The sequence below is a fragment of the Salvelinus alpinus genome, chromosome 18 (assembly GCF_045679555.1).
Source record: "Salvelinus alpinus chromosome 18, SLU_Salpinus.1, whole genome shotgun sequence".
Lineage (NCBI taxonomy): Eukaryota > Metazoa > Chordata > Actinopteri > Salmoniformes > Salmonidae > Salvelinus > Salvelinus alpinus.
This window is the reverse complement of record NC_092103.1, coordinates 16706770-16726214: the sequence shown is the minus strand read 5'-3', so window position 1 is coordinate 16726214 and position 19445 is coordinate 16706770. Positions and strand designations below refer to the sequence as shown.

Sequence of the window (19445 nt, the reverse complement as noted above, 5' to 3'; positions counted from 1 at the left end):
AATTATATTTTACAATGCTGTATTTATGTTGAACAATGAATTAATACCTGCTTTTGTGTAGAGTTTGGCTATCACAGCACTTTAGTTGGAATAGCTCAGATTGACAAAGTATTTTTCTATTTTGAGAATGAAAATGATCTTACTTGAAGGTGGATTAAATAATTCACGAGAATCAAACAGAGAAACGTCTTCCAGGTGTTTGGATGAAGCTTTTAGCATGTGTATAAATGTTTGCTATGGTTAGAAAACCAGGTCCCACGACTTACGATAGTTTATATACTGCATTAATCGTTTATTTCAGCTAAATCCCATTGCAACAGATTGTATCTACCTAGTTGAGCCCTTGTATATGTCTTTGTTTCTAGAGTTCAGGGGCTGGAGATTTACTGCAGTAATAGACACATTCCCCTCTCTGGCAGCTTCTCCACTCTGTGGTCTTCACTTGCATGTAGTCAATCAAACTGTCTGAAACCAATCCTGCATTCTCTACACACATCCTGTGCATGTCCTAGGAGTGAGTGCTCTCTATGTGTATTCCTTCTGTGTGCACAGATCTGTTAAACCCATCTTTACCGAATAGATACATTTATTGGGTTCTGAATGGTCTTCTGTTCAGATTGAGAAGTGTTAAAATGGAGCAACGCAAGCTGAATGACCAAGCAAACTCACTAGTGGACCTTGCAAAGGTAAGCTGGACTGACAAACGTCACATATTCCAGTTTATTTTGGTTGTGAAGTTTGGTTGTGCATTTGGATTGATCTCTATCTAACCCACTTTTTGATTTGAAGGATTCCATGTGATACATGTGATATCAATGCATTGGGGGAATTAATAACACATTTTCATATAAACAAACAAAGTCTACAGGTGTCAAATAAACAGACTTTCCATATGAATGTTAAGAAGAACCAGTTGTGTAATGTCATTGAAAGAAAATAAGATGCATTATATTTCTACTTCTTGAACTGGGTGCAGGACAGCCTGGTCCCAGATCTGTTTGTGCTCTTGCCAACTCATTGGCATGACAATGAATGACAAGGAGTTGGCATGATAGCACATTAAACAGACTGGCTCTCAGGCTAGATGCAGGAATGTTGTTGGTGGAAACATACAGTATCTTGGTTTCAAACATTATAGAACGATATACATACTGTCAGGGGTGGAAAAGGGGGGGAATCCCTATGGGAACCCTCCAATGTAAATTCCTTGAATCAGTGCATTTGTACATATCAAAATGAATAATGAAAATGAACTACATGTAAAAATGCACATTTTTGCATGTCAAAATAACTTCCCAGAGGGAACCTGGTTTCCCCAGGTTCCCTCCATTTCCACCCCTTGTTGTAGGTGAAAACCTACAGTATCTTTGTTTTAAAGATTATATAAAGGAATGCATATTATTTTATGAGATCAGGATACCCACCCTGATAGGTACGTCAAACTAATTTACCTTTAGGTTTGGTTTCCCAGACTTAGATTAAGCCTAGTCCTGGATTAAAAAGCATGGTCAAGGAGAATCTTGAAATGGCTTTTTAGTCCAGGAGTTTTCTTAATCTGTGTCTGGGAAACCACCCCTTGATGGTATTGGAGACATTGCTATCTTTCAGCAAATCTCTCTTTTTGGTGGTGATCTTGTGACAACAGACGTTGACACACCTTAGGGAAAGACTAGGCAGAGAGCCTGACGCAACAAAAAAACACAGTATACTAACCTGGAAAGGGAGACACGCTGTGAGTCTGATGTGAGGATTGTGCCAGAAACAATGACAGAGGAAGGGAGTGAGAGAGAAGACTGACATTCAAATGTCCACCACAGTCAAACTGGTTTCAGGCCACCATGCCACGAAATACATTAGGTAGTTAATATCACCCTATCACAGAGTGCTATGAAGGCTCACAGTGAGTTAGGAGAGGATTAAGATTGGGGAAGATAACTAGTACAGCCCATTCGGCCATCTTTAATCAATGTCATAAGTGGCTCTCGCCATCAGATGGCAGCATAGCATCAATCATCACAGTACATGAGCTCCCCGTGGATAGATGAAGATGTATAATGGAACTTAAAATAACTTTGGCAGCTGCATAGCCTTTGCAAAGCTATGAGAAATCCCTCACATAGCAGTGGTTTCCCTACAGTTGTAGCAATTTCGGGCACAACATGAAGCATTTGGGGCTCCCGAGTGGCGCAGCGTTCAAAGGCACTGCATCTTAGTGCTTGAGGCACAGACACCCTGGTTCAAATCCAAGCTGTATCACAACTGACTGTGATTGGGTGTCCCATAGGGCGGTGCACAATTGGCCCAGCGTCGTTTGGGTTTGGCTGGTGTAGGCTGTCATTGAAATAAGAGTTTGTTCTCAACTGACTTGCCTAAATAAATAAATATATTAATAGTGGATATTAATACAGGATACATTAATAGTGTGGTAGGCCTACAATTACAGTATCCTAAACACTTTTTTCAGCATTTGTCCTCAAACTGAATTACCATTTCATTAATGAAAATGCAGGATATTTATTTATTTATTACATTTTATTTTAATTTCTCCACTTTGTTTTACGGAGTCAGTTGGTAGCCATTATAATTTCAGCTACTTGGGGTTTTGGGTATACATTGGGTCAAAGGCCTATGTATACCCACACGTCCAGCTTCCTGGACCCAGAGTCGGCTAAATCTGGGTCAGTGAAATCAGCCCACAATTACACAAGCATTTTTGTTCCTCAACTGAATATACTTACAGTCCCGGTCTACCCTTCACTGAGTTCTGGTCATATTTTATTAGTGTTATATTATAAAGATTTAATGCATTCCAGTTTAATTTGTTTATGATTAACAGAGGCATACTCTTGACTCAGTTCATCTACAGTTGAAGTTGGAAGTTTACATACACTTAGGTTGGAGTCATTAAAACTTGTTTTTCAACCACTCCACAAATTTCTTGTTAACAAACTATAGTTTTGGCAAGTCGGTTAGGACATCTACTTTGTGCACGACAAGTAATTTTTCCTACAATTGTTTACAGATGGATTATTTCACTTATAATTCACTGTATCACAATTCCAGTGGGTCAGAGGTTTACATACACTAAGTTGACTGTGCCTTTAAACAGCTTGGAAAATTCCAGAAAATTATGTCATGGCTTTAGAAGCTTCTGATAGGCTAATTGACATCATTTGAGTCAATTGGAGGTGTACCTGTGGATGTATTTCAAGGCCTACCTTCAAACTCAGTGCCTCTTTGCTTGACATCATGGGAAAATCAAAAGAAATCAGCCAAGAATGCAGAAAAACAATTGTAGACCTCCACAAGTCTGGTTCATCCTTGGGAGCAATTTCCAAACGCCTGAAGGTACCACGTTCATCTGTACAAACAATAGTACGCAAGTATGAACACCATGGGACCACGCAGCCGTCATACCGCTCAGGAAGGAGACGTGTTCTGTCTCCCAGAGATGAGCATACTTTGGTGTGAAAAGTGAAAATCAATCCCAGAACAACAGCAAAGAACCTTGTGACGATGCTGGAGGAAACAGGTACAAAAGTATCTATATTCACAGTAAAACGAGTCTTATAGCGACATAACCTGAAAGGCCGCTCAGCAAGGAAGAAGCCAATGCTCCAAAACCGCCATAAAAAAGACAGGCTATGGTTTGCAACTGCAAATGGGGACAAAGATTGTACTTTTTGGAGAAATGTCTTCTGGTCTGATGAAACAAAATAGAACTGTTTGGCCATAATGACCATTGTTATTTTTGGAGGAAAAAGGGGAGGCTTCCAAGCCGAAGAACACCATCCCAACCGTGAAGCACGGGGGTGGCAGCATCATGTTGTGGAGGTGCTTTGCTGCAGGAGGGACTGGTGCACTTCACAAAATAGATGGCATCATGAGGTAGGAAAATGTGGATATATTGAAGCAACATCTCAAGACATCAGTCAGGAAGTTAAAGCTTGGTTGCAAATGGGTCTTCCAAATGGACAATGACCCCAAGCATACTTCCAAAGTTGTGGCAAAATGGCTTAAGGACAACAAAGTCAAGGTACTGGAGTGGCCATCACAAAGCCCTGACCTCAATCCTATAGAAAATGTATGGGCAGAACTGAAAAAGCGTGTGCGAGCAAGGAGGCCTACAAACCTGACTCAGTTACACCAGCTCTGTCAGGAGGAATGGGCCAAAATTCACCCAACTTATTGTGGGAAGCTTGTGGAAGGCTACCCAAAACATTTGACCCAAGTTAAACAATTTAAAGAAAATGCTACCAAATACTAATTGAGTGTATGTGAACTTCTGACCCACTGGGAATATGATGAAAGAAATAAAAGCTGAAATGAATCATTCTTTCTACTATTATTCTGACATTTCACGTTCTTAAAATAAAGTGGTGATCCTAACGGACCTAAGACAGGGAAGTTTTACTAGGATTAAATGTCAGGAATTGTGAAACTGAGTTTAAATGTATTTGGCTAAGGTGTATGTAAACTTCTGACTTCAACTGTATGTGTCTATCCACAATTCACTTCTTACAGAGAGAGGCTCAGATTGGTTTTGGCAGGGCAATAACTCTAAATGTTGCATTTTGCTGTCGCCTCAAGGTCCCATCCTTATTTTCATGAATTCAGGGGCAACCATAAAATTGGTTCCTCATTTCATGGGCTATACATCAAGAGTTCCGATATAGATTTAATCTCTCTAAGCATATAAATGCTAAATTCCTTGATCATCTGTGGAAAATGATTTTCTTTTAAAACATCATAGGAAGTGATGAGTGGTTGTGGTAGTGATGCAACCTAGCGAAACGTTATCTGCCCCAGTTGGAGTGTGTCAGTGGTGAATAGCTGTCAGTGTTGTTTTGGTCCTCAGTGGATCACTGTGATTCTAAACAAGCCACCCAACCCATTATTCCTGCCCCAAATGAGAAAAGGACAAGATGAATGATGGATGGCATTGGCCACAGGCTGGCAGTGATTACTTTCATAGTGAACATTAGCTCGGTACACAGCAGCCCTCACTCCCACTCTCCAGCCCCCACAGAACTGGATATCTCACTGCTTGATAACATGCCATGTCTCGAGAGGAAGAAGATCAACTTCCTGGAGCAGAAGTTAGTAAGTGTATACAGCAGAATTTCTCTGCAAGTTATCAATTCATATTTGATTTGCTTATCTTCAGCATCCGGTTTTCCCACTGGGCACAGACATCCATTCAACGTCTATTCCACGTTCGTTCAACATATTTTCATTGAGATGACGTGGACACAACGTTGATTCAACCAGTGTGTGCCCAGTGGGTTGTTTGTTGTGCTGATGAACCTCTGTAAAATGTTAATTAGGCTACCTGTGTCCAGACACACTATTTGTTATATTATGTTGATCTGTCTCTGTCTACATTGACTCAGCTGTGTGTTTTTAACACTCTTTTTATCACAGTGAATAATAATTTCATTTTGGATGGCACTTCAAGATTGTTCTCTTTTCAACAGTTACCTAGACAGTTGTGTTGTATCCCTTTTGTCTGAGAATAGCTGTAGACTGAGTTCAGTTCTGACAGGAGTGCAAACTAATAGCCTGTAAAATCAACATCTCCAGGGAACAGTTTAGCGTTGTATTGGGAAACAGTAGCATGATTAGATACTTAGAATGATGCAACCCATGATCAAATGAATCACAAGCTGTATCTAGTCAGAAGTATCAATTTCATGCTCTCTCTTCTCAGCTGAGGGGCAACTCCTAACTTCAATTTCAGTAAAAATTTAACTTAGCCTTTTGACATTTATGCACGACTAAGTGAAAATTTGACTAAGTCAGGATTTGCCCCTCAAATGTCTCAAATGCACTGTTGCCATGTGTGTCTGTCTATGTGTATTCTTGTGATGTCTTTGTTTTGTTCTCTTCGTCGCTGCTGTCTTCGCCTCTGGACAGATCGTCATTGTAAATAAGAATTTGTTCTTATTTATTGACTTGCCTGTGTAAATAAAGGTTCATAAAATATGCAAAATAAGGTAAATAAAACAAATAAATAATTTTACAACTGCCTGCAACCTCTCTAGCCTAAAGCACCCCGTGCTCTGGGAGCCTCTCACCCTCTTACTCTGACTGTGTGTCTCTCCTCCTCCTCCTCCAGACTCAGAACATCATGTATGACCTGATCTCAGACCTGAACGAGAGAGGGGAGGACATGGAGAAGAGGATCGCCATGCTGGAGACCAAGCTGGAGACTCTGCTGGGGAACCTGCAGGCCTTGCCCGGACTCATCAGCCAGGTCATCAGCCAGCAGCACAGGGACTTCCTGGAGGTGCAGCTCCAGCCATACGACAAACACAGCCCTGAGCGCTCACAGTCTGTCTCCAGACGGAGGTCGTCCTCCACGGCACCACCCACCTCCTCCGAGAGCAGCTAGAGTCCAAGTGGAACACCTACAAAGAAGACTGTTGCCATCATATGGCCAAGTTGCATTTATTGTAAAGCCTTATGGTTTCAATAAGTGTTATCCAAATTCTGATGACAGAATCCAAGGTACCGGAACAATGGATTTTAAACTGATGCTGTTGTTTGTTTTTTATTATCTCAAAAGATGTTGTTTTCCTTGCTCTGGTGACAGGACTGTAGAAAAATATGCTTTCCTCAGTAAAAACTATTAGGCCTATCGATGGGGGCTGTGATCAGAACTATACTTCATCTCTATGCAGAGGTAGCCAGTTTTAGGACAGCAAGGTTACCGGCCGGGTGTAAAGATATGGCACTAAAATAGTGCTTCTTCTCACAGACTTTGTGCTTCCGCTGGCTTGATTCAGATGCCGTGTTCCTTAAAGCAAGCTGAGAAATCATGGGACCTGTCAATCAGCAAGCATTACAGCAATACTTTTTATTGAGGAAAAAGTATTTGATGGAGATGAATGAACTGCAGACAGAGGGCAGCACAAGAAGGCACCCACATACTGTCACTCAGAGGTACCATATGCAGCTTGAAATATGAGGAAAAAACATATATATTTTAGGTTAGAAACAGCATCAACTATAGCGTTTTTTGTTGATGTTGCTGAGTGCCCCTGTAGAATGACTATTTTTGGGGCCACACTGCAAACAATTTAGTCCTCTTATCAAAATGAATGCATATAAATCTGTACTTGCACTTACTTTTTAATCAATGCACTTCAATACTGACTGACATATTATATACATTTTTGTTGCTCCTTAAAATAAGAACAATTTAGATGTTTGGGCATGGATTTATGGTCAATGCTCAATTAATAAATTGTGAATTAGTGAGGGTGACTCAAGTCAAAGCCCTCATGCTATGTACCACAAAGGGACCTCAATATCAAACTGCTAGGCTACTGAAATTAATACTTTCAATTATCACAAACACAGTTTGTTCTTTCCTCAAAATATCTCAACTCTTGTCCTGGAGGCACTTAGTATTTATACTGTTTTTTGCTTCAGCTGAGCAACGCTAGTTGGTTGCAATGCAAACCAATAACTCACAAGAACTGTAACTCACTTTTAAAAGAAAATTCATATTTTTATATGTTCATGAGGATAAGCACACCTCCCCACACCTCTTACAATATATGTCTTTCACACAATATTTACAAGCAAATGATGATGGAGAGATATGAACAGAATAAATGATGCAACACATTGCATTGGTCGAGATGAAATCCAGCATATTCAACATATCTTCCAGTAAGCCTCCAGGACCAGGGTTAAGAAACCATGTTGAAGAGCCTCCCATGATCTCTCCCATGACCAGGCCTGTCTTGTTTCTGAAATTATAGCTTACTTCAGAAAAGGTTCAATATATCTCTTTCAAAAACCATAGGAATATACATTGTTAGTTCAAGAGGAATGTATAGAAGATGATATAGCAACTTACTTAACCACATATCCTTAATAATGAGTGGTGGTTATCAGATTGAGAAGTAAAATGTCAAAACCTAACTGCAAAAAAAGTAATCTCTGACACATATAATTGTGAAAATATTGTATGTGCTCAAGATTATAGCATTATTATCAACAAAGCTTTGTAACTTTGTTTTGAACAGCAATAGCTTGGCCACTGGCCAGTCACAAAGGGAAATAAAGGTAACCTTCCACCATTTATGCACATTTTGGCAATATGCACCCTCCCTCCTGCAAGGTTTTCAGAAGTTAAAGGAGTGTGCCACATTCATCTGATGGGCACTTATCTAGTCAACGTTCTGCAATGACCTTGTCCAACCAACCAAAAGCTCAATCCCATCTACAGTGTTGAATGTACTGTTGTTGGTATTAGAGCTTTAAAACACTGACAGTCGATCCAGAAATTTTAGCAACATAGATACTTTTGAGATATTATGTACTGTATGCGATAGAAATATTAAACAATAAAAACGACTACTTACCAGATGCGTGTGCATTACTAATACCATCCATTTGACTGGAGAGAGAGGGAGGGGCACGGACGGAAGGAAAGAGAGAGACGGGGACGGACTGAGGGAGGGAGGGAGGGGGAGAGAGAGAGAGGGGTGGGGGGGGCAGAAGGAGGGAGGGAGGACGAAAGAGAGACGGGGACGGCCTGAGGGAGGGAGGGAGAGAGCGAACGAGAGAGCAAACGAGAGGGAGAGAGCGAACGATAGAGGGGGGGGGGGTGGACGGACGGACGGACGGACGGAAGGAGGAAGGGAGGGAAGGAAGGAGAGAGAGAGACAGGGACGGACTGAAAGAGGGAGAGAGGGAGGGGAAGAGAGAGGGGGTGGGGGGGAGGAGTGGAGAGAGGGAAGGAGAGAGAGAGACAGGGACGGCCTGGGGGGGGCGGACGGAAGGAGGGAGAGAGAGGGCACGAGAGAGAGATGGGGTGGACTGAGGGAAGGAGGGGGGGAGAGAGAGAGAGTGCGTGTGTTGAATTATGCAGCGTCAGATACATTTAATTTATGATTTGTCAAAACCAAGCATGAATCTTGTATTTGAAATGTGTTAAATTACATAATTTCTGCAACATTTATGTCATTGCTGTTGCACGAAATATGTCATGTCAGCTAACTTGTTTTATTTGTATTTTTGTATTCTTCTTTTTTTATGCCAGATAGCTAATACAAATCTGCAAACTACTTCATTCCAGTAGGTGGCGCCAACTACAACGCCTTTTCTGAGTTTGCCCAGTATGCCATCGAGTTTCTTTGGTTTGCTTCCCTCTTCCTCCTCGCGAGAGCCGCCAAGACTCTGAGACCCCAGCCACAGGTTGAAAGCATGGGTGCTAGCTGTTGCTAGCTAGTCTTGTATGATTGCGTGATAAAACTACAAAATTTAACAACTTTGCTATTAAACTTGTTTAATCGTTATAGTGATATCTAAGGACCAGCTACAAGATGAGTTTACTCGCCAAAATAGCAGAAATTGAGGCCGAGGTAAGTTCGTTAACGGTCGCGAATGCTAGCTAACGCGTTAGCTGTGAATCACATTTTGTTTGGCCAATTGACTAGATGCCTAGCTAGTTGGCTAAATTTAACTTGGCTAATCAAGGCCTTACAATGGATTTCTCCTTAAAAAATGAATAGAACCATAATATGATGTCAGACACCCGAGTCTGAGTATAGCTGTGTGTTATTGTGCTTTTAATGTAAGCTACTGTAAATTAGCTAGCTAACGTTATGTTGTTGGCAGGGTAACGTTAACTGACTAGCTATTTAAACACCAGTAGCATGCTAACCGGCGCCGGTACGTATAGAACCACGCCGGAGTTCACCAGCTTTGACAGATTGTAATTCACCCCGGTGTCGTGATGACTGTTTTCTTTGTGATCAGTCGAAAGCCAGCCATCGCAACAACTTGGCTCTGGACAAGTAGGCCTAGCTAATATTATAGTTCTGGCTGTTATTGTGTTGAATATGAATGATTTAAACATCCTCTGTCTGTGTTGGGTAGATGGCTCGAACTCAGAAGAACAAGGCCACGTCTAACCACTTGGGGTTGCTCAAAGCTCGTCTGGCCAAGATGAGGAGAGAACTTATCACACCAAAGGGAGGCAGTGGAGGAGGCACAGGGGAAGGTGTGTCCTGACTGGTGATCATCATATTTTGTGTGTAGTGGAGATAAGTTGAGGTAGACAAGATCTTGTCATATTGTAATGAATACTAATGTGTCACTCTTTGTTGTATAGGTTTTGATGTGGCAAAAACAGGTGATGCCCGTATCGGGTTTGTAGGGTTCCCCTCAGTGGGCAAGTCTACTTTGCTAAGTAACCTGGCAGGGGTGTACTCTGAGGTGGCGGCCTATGAGTTCACCACCCTCACCACAGTACCAGGAGTGATCCGCTACAAGGGTGCCAAAATACAGGTACTTTATGTGCATCTTACACCTCAGCTTAAAGGAAAAATCCACTAAAACTGTCGAACTTTCAAGAAGACAAGTGTCACTTCCACATCATCATGATGATGTGGCAAGTGACACTTGTCTTCTTGAAAGTCCATTATCTTGAAAACTTGACTGCTGATGTATAAAACATTTTGGGACTGTATCAACAGGGGACTAATGAAGAAAATACCAAAATATGTATTTTGGGTGGAGTTTTCCTTTACGGCCAATAGAGGACAATCTGTACTAACAGTGATAATTGGTATTTTTGCTACTTAATTTGTGGTTGTTTTACAGGAGATGTTTCAGTATTTGTATGTTTATTCCACTTTTGTGTCTCCAAGCTCCTGGATCTCCCAGGTATCATCGAGGGGGCCAAAGATGGCAAGGGTAGAGGACGACAGGTCATCGCAGGTGAGAGCCATCAGTGAACCATCAGAACCATACACAAACATGTCACACTCACACACCTTGAAGGTAGTTTGTAACTGTGGTCTTTCTTTTCCCAGTGGCTCGAACATGCAACCTGATCCTCATAGTGTTGGATGTTCTAAAGCCTCTGGGCCACAAGAAGCTGATTGAACACGAGCTGGAGGGCTTTGGAATCCGCCTCAACAAGAAGCCGCCCAACATCGGCTTCAAGAAGAAGGACAAAGGAGGCATCAACTTCACTGTCACAGTACGTCTGTTTAATACAACACTTTCACGTCCAGCTCAACCTGTTCCTATTTCTCTCTCTCTTCACAGTTATCTATCTCTGGAAGTAGTTTCTTCTTTTATCCCTCTCATTTGATTTCAATGGGCTTATGCTGGTGTTCTTGCTCCTTCTCCAGTGTCCACAGAGTGAGCTGGACGGTGACGCAGTGAAGAGCATCCTGGCCGAGTACAAGATCCACAACGCTGACATCACCCTGCGCAGTGACTCCACGGCTGATGACCTCATCGACGTGGTGGAGGGAAACCGGTAAGCAGCTGAGCACTTCTACAAACTCGGATGTCATTTTTTATTGAGTTTTTTTATTCTTAATCCTTAATTAATCAATGATTGGATCCAACCTATACCCCCTAGCCAAAGTCCCACTATACCCCATTCCAAAGTAAGGTCAACGCTCCCCTACAGACCTGCTGACATAACAGTTCTGTTTAATCCCACCAGAGTGTACCTCCCCTGCATTTATGTGCTCAACAAAATTGACCAGATCTCCATTGAAGAGCTGGACATCATCTACAAGGTGCCCCACTGCGTGCCCATCTCTGCCCACTCCCGCTGGAATTTTGATGACCTTCTGGAGAAGATGTGGGACTACTTGCACCTAGTGCGCATGTAAGGAAACACACTCAACCTAACAGCCCTTAGATGGGACATTGGAACCCTATATGAAATATAATTCCTATTACACACAGAACTGTTTTGTACTACCTGGAAAAATGTTGTTTTTGTGAATTAATCATTTGAATGTGTTGTCCCCCAGATACACCAAACCCAAAGGCCAGCTTCCTGACTACACATCTCCAGTTGTTCTACCTACTGAACATACTGCAGTGGAGGACTTCTGTTTGAAGATTCATAAAAGCCTCCTCAAAGAATTAAAATAGTGAGTACTATCCTGTTGATGAATGGCTTTTGTGCATCTTGTTGATGTTTATGAAAAGACTGGGGTACACTCCCATTATTTAACTGATTTAAAGCCACAATCAGTAAGAAATAATGCACTTTAAAAAAACTATACTATATAAACACTATATATATAACATTTATCTTTTTTTTTTTTTAACTTTCAAAATTCACATGGGTACCCAATTCTGATATGTTTTCCTCTAATTTGTCTTTTGACCAATCACATCAGAGCTGATCTGATTGGTCAAAAGACCAATTAGTGGAAAAAAATATCAGAATTGGGCTGCCTGTTTAAACGCAGCCTTAGCTGCCACTGTGTCCAGCACACAGACAAATATGATTCAATGTTGCAGCTGGTTGGTATTGTTCTAACACTCCGTCTTCCTGTCTTTTCAGTGCTCTGGTGTGGGGTGCTTCAGTGAAACACAACCCCCAGAAGGTGGGAAAAGACCATGTCATGGAGGATGAGGACGTTATCCAGCTGGTGAAAAAGTAAAAAGACTCCTGATTGCTTAATTTTCTCATCCCAGGGAATAGTCTGCTGCTCATGAAGACCCCTCTCAAACATATCCACCAGAACATCTGTGTCTTGTGGTTCTCAATTTTATTTTGGAATTTGAAAACGGAAAAGAAAAAATATGAATGTCCATGTTGCGTTTACCTCCCACTTATGCCGACATGTGATTCATTAAATCCATCGAAGAGTATTATCGTTGACTCTCAAAAATATCAAATAAACACCATAAATATGACTTATGGGGTCGTCTTTTATTTTACATCATAAATGTCATTGGGTTTATGCCTTGAAAGATGCACTGTAATTACTATGTTGAACAACAGTGACAAATATAACTTCATAACATTCAAATTTCCCTCACAAAATCCTGCCACAGTTACATGGGTGTGTCCTGCTCCATCTCTGTACTTTCAATGGTGAGAGACTGTTCTTATGAAACGTTCTTATTTTTTAACTTATTTTGTACATAATGTTGCTGCTACTGTATCTTATGAGAAAAAATCCTTTCTGGACATCAGGACTGCGATTACTCACCACGAACTGGCAGAATCCTTTTTTTCCCCTTTAACGAGTCTGACAAGCCCGACGTGAATGACATACTGCTTTCCCGGGAACAGGCCCAGATCCATGTCATTTGTGTGAAGAGAAGGCAGAGAAAAAGGGGGCGGAGGGTGGGCTGCCTTCTGAGAAGTTGTAGGCGATCGAATAAACCCCCACTGCCTTCCATTCTGCTAGCAAACATGCAATCTTTGGAAAATAAAATCGATGACCTACGTGGAAGATTAAACTACCAACGGGACATTCAAAACTAATATCTTATGCTTCACGGAGTCGTGGCTGAACGACGACATTATTAACATACAGCTGTCTGGTTATATGCTGTATCGGCAGGATAAAACAGCGGCGTCTGGTTAGACAAGGGGCGGCGGACTATGTATTTTTGTAAATAACAGCTGGTGCACGATATCTAAGGAAGTCTCTAGGTTTTGCTCGCCTGAGGTAGAGTATCTCATGATAAACTAGACTACGCTATCTACCTAGAGAGTTTTCATCTGTATTTTTTGTAGCTGTCTACATACCACCACAGACTGATGCTGACATTAAGACCACACTCAACGAGCTGTATTCTGCCATAAGCGAACAGGAAAACACTCACCCAGAGGCGGCGCTCCTAGTGGCCGGGGACTTTAATGCAGGGAAACTTAAATCCGTCTTACCAAATTTCTATCGGCATGTTAAATGTGCAACCAGATGGGAAAAAACTCTGGACCACCTTTACTCCACACACAGAGATGCATACAAAGCCCTCAACCGCCCTCCATTTGGCAAATCTGACCATAATTCTATCCGGCTTACAATCAAAAACTAAAGCAGGAAATACCTGTGACCCGCTCAATATGGAAGTGGTCAGATGACGCGGATGCTACTCTAAAGGACTGTTTTGCTAGCACAGACTGGGAAATGTTCCGGAATTCATCCAATGGCATTGAGGAATACTCCACCTCAGTCATCGGCTTCATCAATAAGAGAATCGACGACATCGTCCCCACAGTGACTGTACGTACAGTTCCCAACCAGAAGCCATGGACTACAGGCAACATCCGCATTGAGCTAAAGGCTAGAGCTGCCGCTTTCAAGGAGCGGGATCCTAACCCGGAAGCTTATAAGAAATCCCGCTATGCCCTCAGATGAACCATCAAACAGGCAAAGCGTCAATACAGGACTAAGATTGAATCGTACTAGACCGGCTTTGATGCTCGTTGGATGTGGCAGGGCTTGCAAACTATTACAAACTACAAAGGGAAGCACAGCCGAGAGCTGCCCAGTGACACGAGCCTACCAGACGAGCTAAACTACTTCTGTGCTCGCTTCGAGGCAAATAACACTGAAACATGCATGAGAGCACCAGCTGTTCCGGAAGACTGTGTGATCACGCTCTCCGCAGCCGATGTGAGTAAGACCTTTAAACAGTTCAACATTCACAAGGCCGCAGGGCCAGACGGATTACCAGGACGTGTACTGCAAGCATGCGCTGACCAACTGGCAAGTGTCTTCACTGACATTTTCAACCTCTCCCTGTCCGAGTCTGTAATACCAACATGTTTTAAGCAGACCACCATAGTCCCAGAGCCCAAGAACACTTAGGTAACCTGCCTAAATGACTACCGACCCGTAGCACTCATGTCTGTAGCCATGAAGTGCTTTGAAAGGCTGGTCATGGCTAACATCAACACCATTATCCCAGAAACCCTAGACTAACTCCAATTTGCATACCGCCCTAACAGATCCACAGATGACGCAATCTCTATTGCACTCCACACTGCCCTTTCCCACCTGGACAAAAGGAATACCTAAACTCAGCAAAAAAAGAAACGTCCCTTTTTCAGGACCCTGTCTTTCAAAGATAATTTGTAAAAATCCAAATAACGTCACAGATCTTAATTGTAAAGGGTTTAAACACTTTCCCATGCTTGTTCAATGAACCATAAACAATTAATGAACATGCACCTGTGGAATGGTCATTAAGACACTAACAGCTTACAGATGGTAGGCAATTAAGGTCACAGTTATAAAAACTTAGGACACTTAAGAGGCCTTTCTACTGACTCTGAAAAACACCAAAAGAAAGATGCCCAGGGTCCCTGCTCATCTGCGTGAACATGTCTTAGGCATGCTGCAAGGAGGCATGAGGACTGCAGATGTGGCCAGGGCAATAAATTGCAATGCCCGTACTGTTAGACGCCTAAGATGGTGCTACAGGGAGACAGGACGGACATCTGATCTTCCTCGGAAGTGGCAGACCACGTGTAACAACACCTGCACAGGATCGGTACATCCAAACATCACACCTGCGGGACAGGTACAGGATGGCAACAACTGCCCGAGTTACACCAGGAAAGCACAATCCCTCCATCAGTGCCCAGACTGTCCGCAACATCCTCCTCCCTCATGTGGTACCCTTCCTGGAGGCTCATCCTGACCCTCCAGCATGACAATGCCACCAGCCATACTGCTCGTCCTGTGCGTGATTTCTTGCAATCAATGTTCTGCCATGGCTGGCGAAGAGCCCGGATCTCAATCCCATTGAGCAAGTCTGGGACCTGTTGGATCGGAGGGTTAGGGCTAGGGCCATTCCCCCCAGAAATGTCCGGGAACCTGCAGGTGCCTTGGTGGAAGAGTGGGGTAACATCTCACAGCAAGAACGGGCAAATCTGGTGCAGTCCATGAGGAGGAGATGCACTACTTAATGCAGCTGGTGGCCACACCGGATACTGACTGTTACTTTTGATTTTGACCCCCCCCCCCCCCCCCCCCTTGTTCAGAGACACATTACTCCATTTCTGTTAGTCATATGTCTGTGGAACTTGTTCAGTTTATGCCTCAGTTGTTGAATCTTGTTATGTTCATACAAATATTTACACATGTTAAGTTTGCTGAAAATAAACGCAGTTGACAGTGAGAGAGCGTTTCTTTTTATTCTGAGTTTATGTGAGAATGCTATTCATTGACTACAGCTCAGCTTTCAACGCCATAGTGCCCTCAAAGCTCATCAATAAGCTAAGGACCCTGGGACTAAACACCTCCCTCTGCAACTGGATCCTGGACTTCCTGACGGGCCGCCCCCAGGTGGTAAGGGTAGGTATCAACACACCCAGAAATAACTTTAGATTTTATGGTTCATGAAAAAAGCTCAAATTGGATATGTCTTTTCATCGTGTTAAATAAATTAGACCATGACCATTTCAAGTTTATCTTTCTACAAAATATATAGATATTTTTTGAATATTTAGGCAAGTTAGTTGGCTAACTATCCTGCTTTGTAGTATACCCCTCTGGACTACACATTACTTACCCAGAGACCGTCTCACTGTCCAATACAAAGGTTTTATTTGAAAGGCCTGTTGGCCACTGATTTATGTGACATTGATGATACAGGCAGTCAGTCAGGCTGGCATCCCACCCCCTCTCCAACATGGGTGGTCATTCAGGTTAATCAGTTCATTCACTCAGACACAGTCTGGGGACATTCTACCCCATCTGTTCAGAAACACAGATAACCCACTAGTGAATAGCATTTCATCAGATCTTGAAGCACTTTGGCATGTATACATTATCTAATGCCAATGTGTCTTAACCCAGCTGTATGAGATGGATCAGCCATTTTGTGCCAGAGCACTCTCCAGTTGCCACACGTTAGTAGTTACGAAGACAAGGATTTTATTTTTTTTGCGCATGATTAGATGGATATCATGATAGGGTCATATCGGAAATTTGCTCAGGACACTTTCAATAAAGTGCCTCCGTGTGTTAATGATCACAGAATGTTTCACAGGGCAGGACACATCTGATCAAATATTATTTCAAAATAGCTTTTTATAACCAAATAAAAGATACATGTCATGTTCTAAGGAGGAGGATTTTATCTGAATCCATAAGCATGTCTGTCTATGATGTACAGCGAGAAAGGGAGGGTATGGACATGGCCTAGTCAGCAAATAGTGCATTTTGAATTGATCACTGCCTTTTACTATATTGGCCAAGTAATGTCATAACTGAACACCAATATTGTCATGGCATACATTATGATACACAGCCTTATCCCTCACACAAAATATATCATTTTTTAATTGAAATGTTTCCACGTGTTTTTCTTATTTTCTAGATAACACTAATGTGTTCACTCTAAAGTAGCATTTCAATATATTGCTTTAATTACATTTTTATAACAGGCATCCAATGACAACAGATCTAGTCAATAACACATGTATTTGCAAGAAAGTATCCTTTTCAATTGTTCAGGTGAGGGAAAAATCTGCCACAAGGGGAAACCTAGCATTTGCCCTCAACACTTCCTGTAACAACTCTCCAATGGTATGAAGAGGACTTTATTTAGAGTGTATTCAATGTTGGAGATAGTTGTCAGTCTTTGAGACAGAATGGCCACTCTTTCTGAGAAAAGCTGCAGAGGTTTAGACAGAGCAGTGGCTGGCTGGTCAACAGCGGCATGAGTGATGCTCCTCGGGACAGTGCCCCTCCCCCACCCTTCCCCTCTGTAAATTATAGCAGCACTTTAGGTAATGAAAGAGTTGAAGACCGGCCACTAATAAAAGCCATTAAGTGAATAAAGCACTTCCCCCTCTAACGAAATTAAAGAATCTGCCCCTTTCGGAGAGGGGAGGACTCTCTATTAATATTTATGAAATGCGGGACCAACCCCCCCAAACTCCCCATACCACATACAATCCCACCCTGCCCGAGTCCTTCTCGCCAGTCCACCTATCCCAGGAGAAAATCCCTAACCCCTCCTAACTTGAAGGAGGGGCTGGGGGTACGGGCTTTGGGGGTGTTGGAGAAGACGCAGTCATGACAGTCTGTCTCCAGTTGAGCTAGAGGCGAGACACCCAGCTAAAAGGAGCACCTGCTCTTTCTCACGACCCTCAACTCTACCCCACCAAGCTGGACGTCCCACCATCGGCTCCGGGGCAGGAAGGATGGAGACTGAGGGTCTCCATGGACAGACCAGGTTGGAGGGAGTGACTTTCCAGTGACACCAGTTGGAGTGCTTCAAAGACGGCTGAGGTATAATGGACATGTGAGGTATAACGGGTAATGTATATTGAAATTCTGAATGTTCTAGTGTTCCTAGTGTTTTATATTTGCCTAATTGTCTTGAGATCCTCTGACTGCTTCCATGACCCTTGGTCCACAGTACCCCTGGTTTTACAGCTATTTGAGATTTCTGTTTTTCTGTAGTCCTGCCTTCAGTGGAAGAGGACAAAGATGATCGTTCATCCAAGTCCTGTGGATGAAGGGAGACAAATGAAACTTTCTCCCGTCTAATATACAGTGTATTCTATAAATTGTGAGGTTTATAGTTTAGAAAAATATAGCTTAGTTTGAAAGACCTTAGTTTAGGACACTCAGAGAAATTGAAATTGTTAAAACAGCATGTGTGAAATCATATGTCCATGCATAAAAACCATGGCACCATCCCACCAACCATAATACCATCGCGCCACCTTTGTCCACCTGAAACAATCAAATACTCAGATGGACAGCTCTGTCTTTGCAGAGCAGTTTTCCCTGGACATATCAACCTTCCATAGTCCATTTTTTCCCCTTTATTAACACTTATATTCTGTTACCAAAACCCCATGCCCATCGCTCTATACACAAGTTGTCAGTCACTCTTCCATCCATGCATGCATATCTTTTCTCATTTCATCACACAAAGTGGTTCAGTTGTCGGAGCTTAACTTGATTATCACTGAAACACTTCCCATTTCAATAAGATATCCCAGGGGATATAGTAAAGAATGGAGGTAACAATATTTCCAAACCCGCTGATGGGGCTGTCCTCACAGGTCTTTTAGAGAAATCATCCGTTTTCCATCTGTGGAGGGCATTATTTCATACTGACTGACCACTGAGTCCAGTGACCGATAGCCAGGTTCGGACCATCATGTCAAAAGTGGTTGAGTCTCAGGTCTAATGAGATGGCAAATTTCTACAGATGGACACTGGTGATATGGCTGGCTGTATCTGCTGTTCCCGAGCTGTTCCATCTTTGTCCTTGGACATTGAGACTATTCTTTGTCCATTAGCTGGAGGACCTAAGAGCTGGAGATATTGATGTACTTTAACAAGATAACAATCATTCCACCAAACTCTGTTTTCATTGATTCCCCATAACGTAGTAGTAATTTCATTAACAAACTCTTCCTGTTGTTCTGTTTTGATTCATATTATGTTGATGTAAAAAAAATCTGAGTTAAACGGTGAAAATGTATGTGTTTTATGTATCTAATGGGGTGGGGTACGAAGGATGGGAGGGCGGGGTTTGTCGCAGTCTATGCGCAGGAAGGGCGGTGCCCGCTTTCACTGCAGTGAGTGTGACCTATGACTAATCCTTTTTTGTAATTTTCTTGATGTCCCTAGCCACACTGTATTACGAACACTGCCCCTATCTCAATAGTGTGTAAG

General features: G+C 42.5%; 2 protein-coding genes and 1 long non-coding RNA gene across 4 annotated transcripts in view; 2 read left to right on the top strand and 1 right to left on the bottom strand.

Annotated features, from left to right (window-relative positions):
- Positions 1-8380, top strand: part of LOC139543903 (small conductance calcium-activated potassium channel protein 2-like) — a 31485-nt gene extending 23105 nt beyond the window's left edge. Inside the window, exons 8-9 of one of the 2 annotated variants that reach the window (XM_071350422.1) lie at positions 581-686; positions 6119-8380. In XM_071350422.1, coding sequence (XP_071206523.1) covers positions 581-686; positions 6119-6394 — 382 coding nt within the window. In that variant the 3' untranslated portion in view covers positions 6395-8380. The remainder of the gene's footprint in view (positions 1-580; positions 687-6118) is intronic. The other variant, XM_071350421.1, reaches the window with a different exon arrangement.
- LOC139543905 (uncharacterized) lies at positions 7492-8467 on the bottom strand. Its single transcript, XR_011668768.1, has 2 exons — positions 8379-8467; positions 7492-7760 (listed from the first exon to the last, which is right to left on the bottom strand). It is a non-coding gene; the product is annotated as an uncharacterized lncRNA (long non-coding RNA).
- Positions 8468-8822: 355 nt separating this feature from the next.
- drg1 (developmentally regulated GTP binding protein 1) lies at positions 8823-12696 on the top strand. Its single transcript, XM_071350418.1, has 9 exons — positions 8823-9380; positions 9898-10021; positions 10133-10308; positions 10671-10740; positions 10836-11005; positions 11160-11290; positions 11483-11650; positions 11799-11921; positions 12341-12696. The coding sequence occupies exons 1-9, from the start codon at positions 9342-9344 to the stop codon at positions 12438-12440; spliced, it is 1101 nt and encodes a 366-aa protein (XP_071206519.1). The 5' UTR covers positions 8823-9341; the 3' UTR covers positions 12441-12696.
- The last annotated feature ends 6749 nt before the right edge of the window (positions 12697-19445 follow it).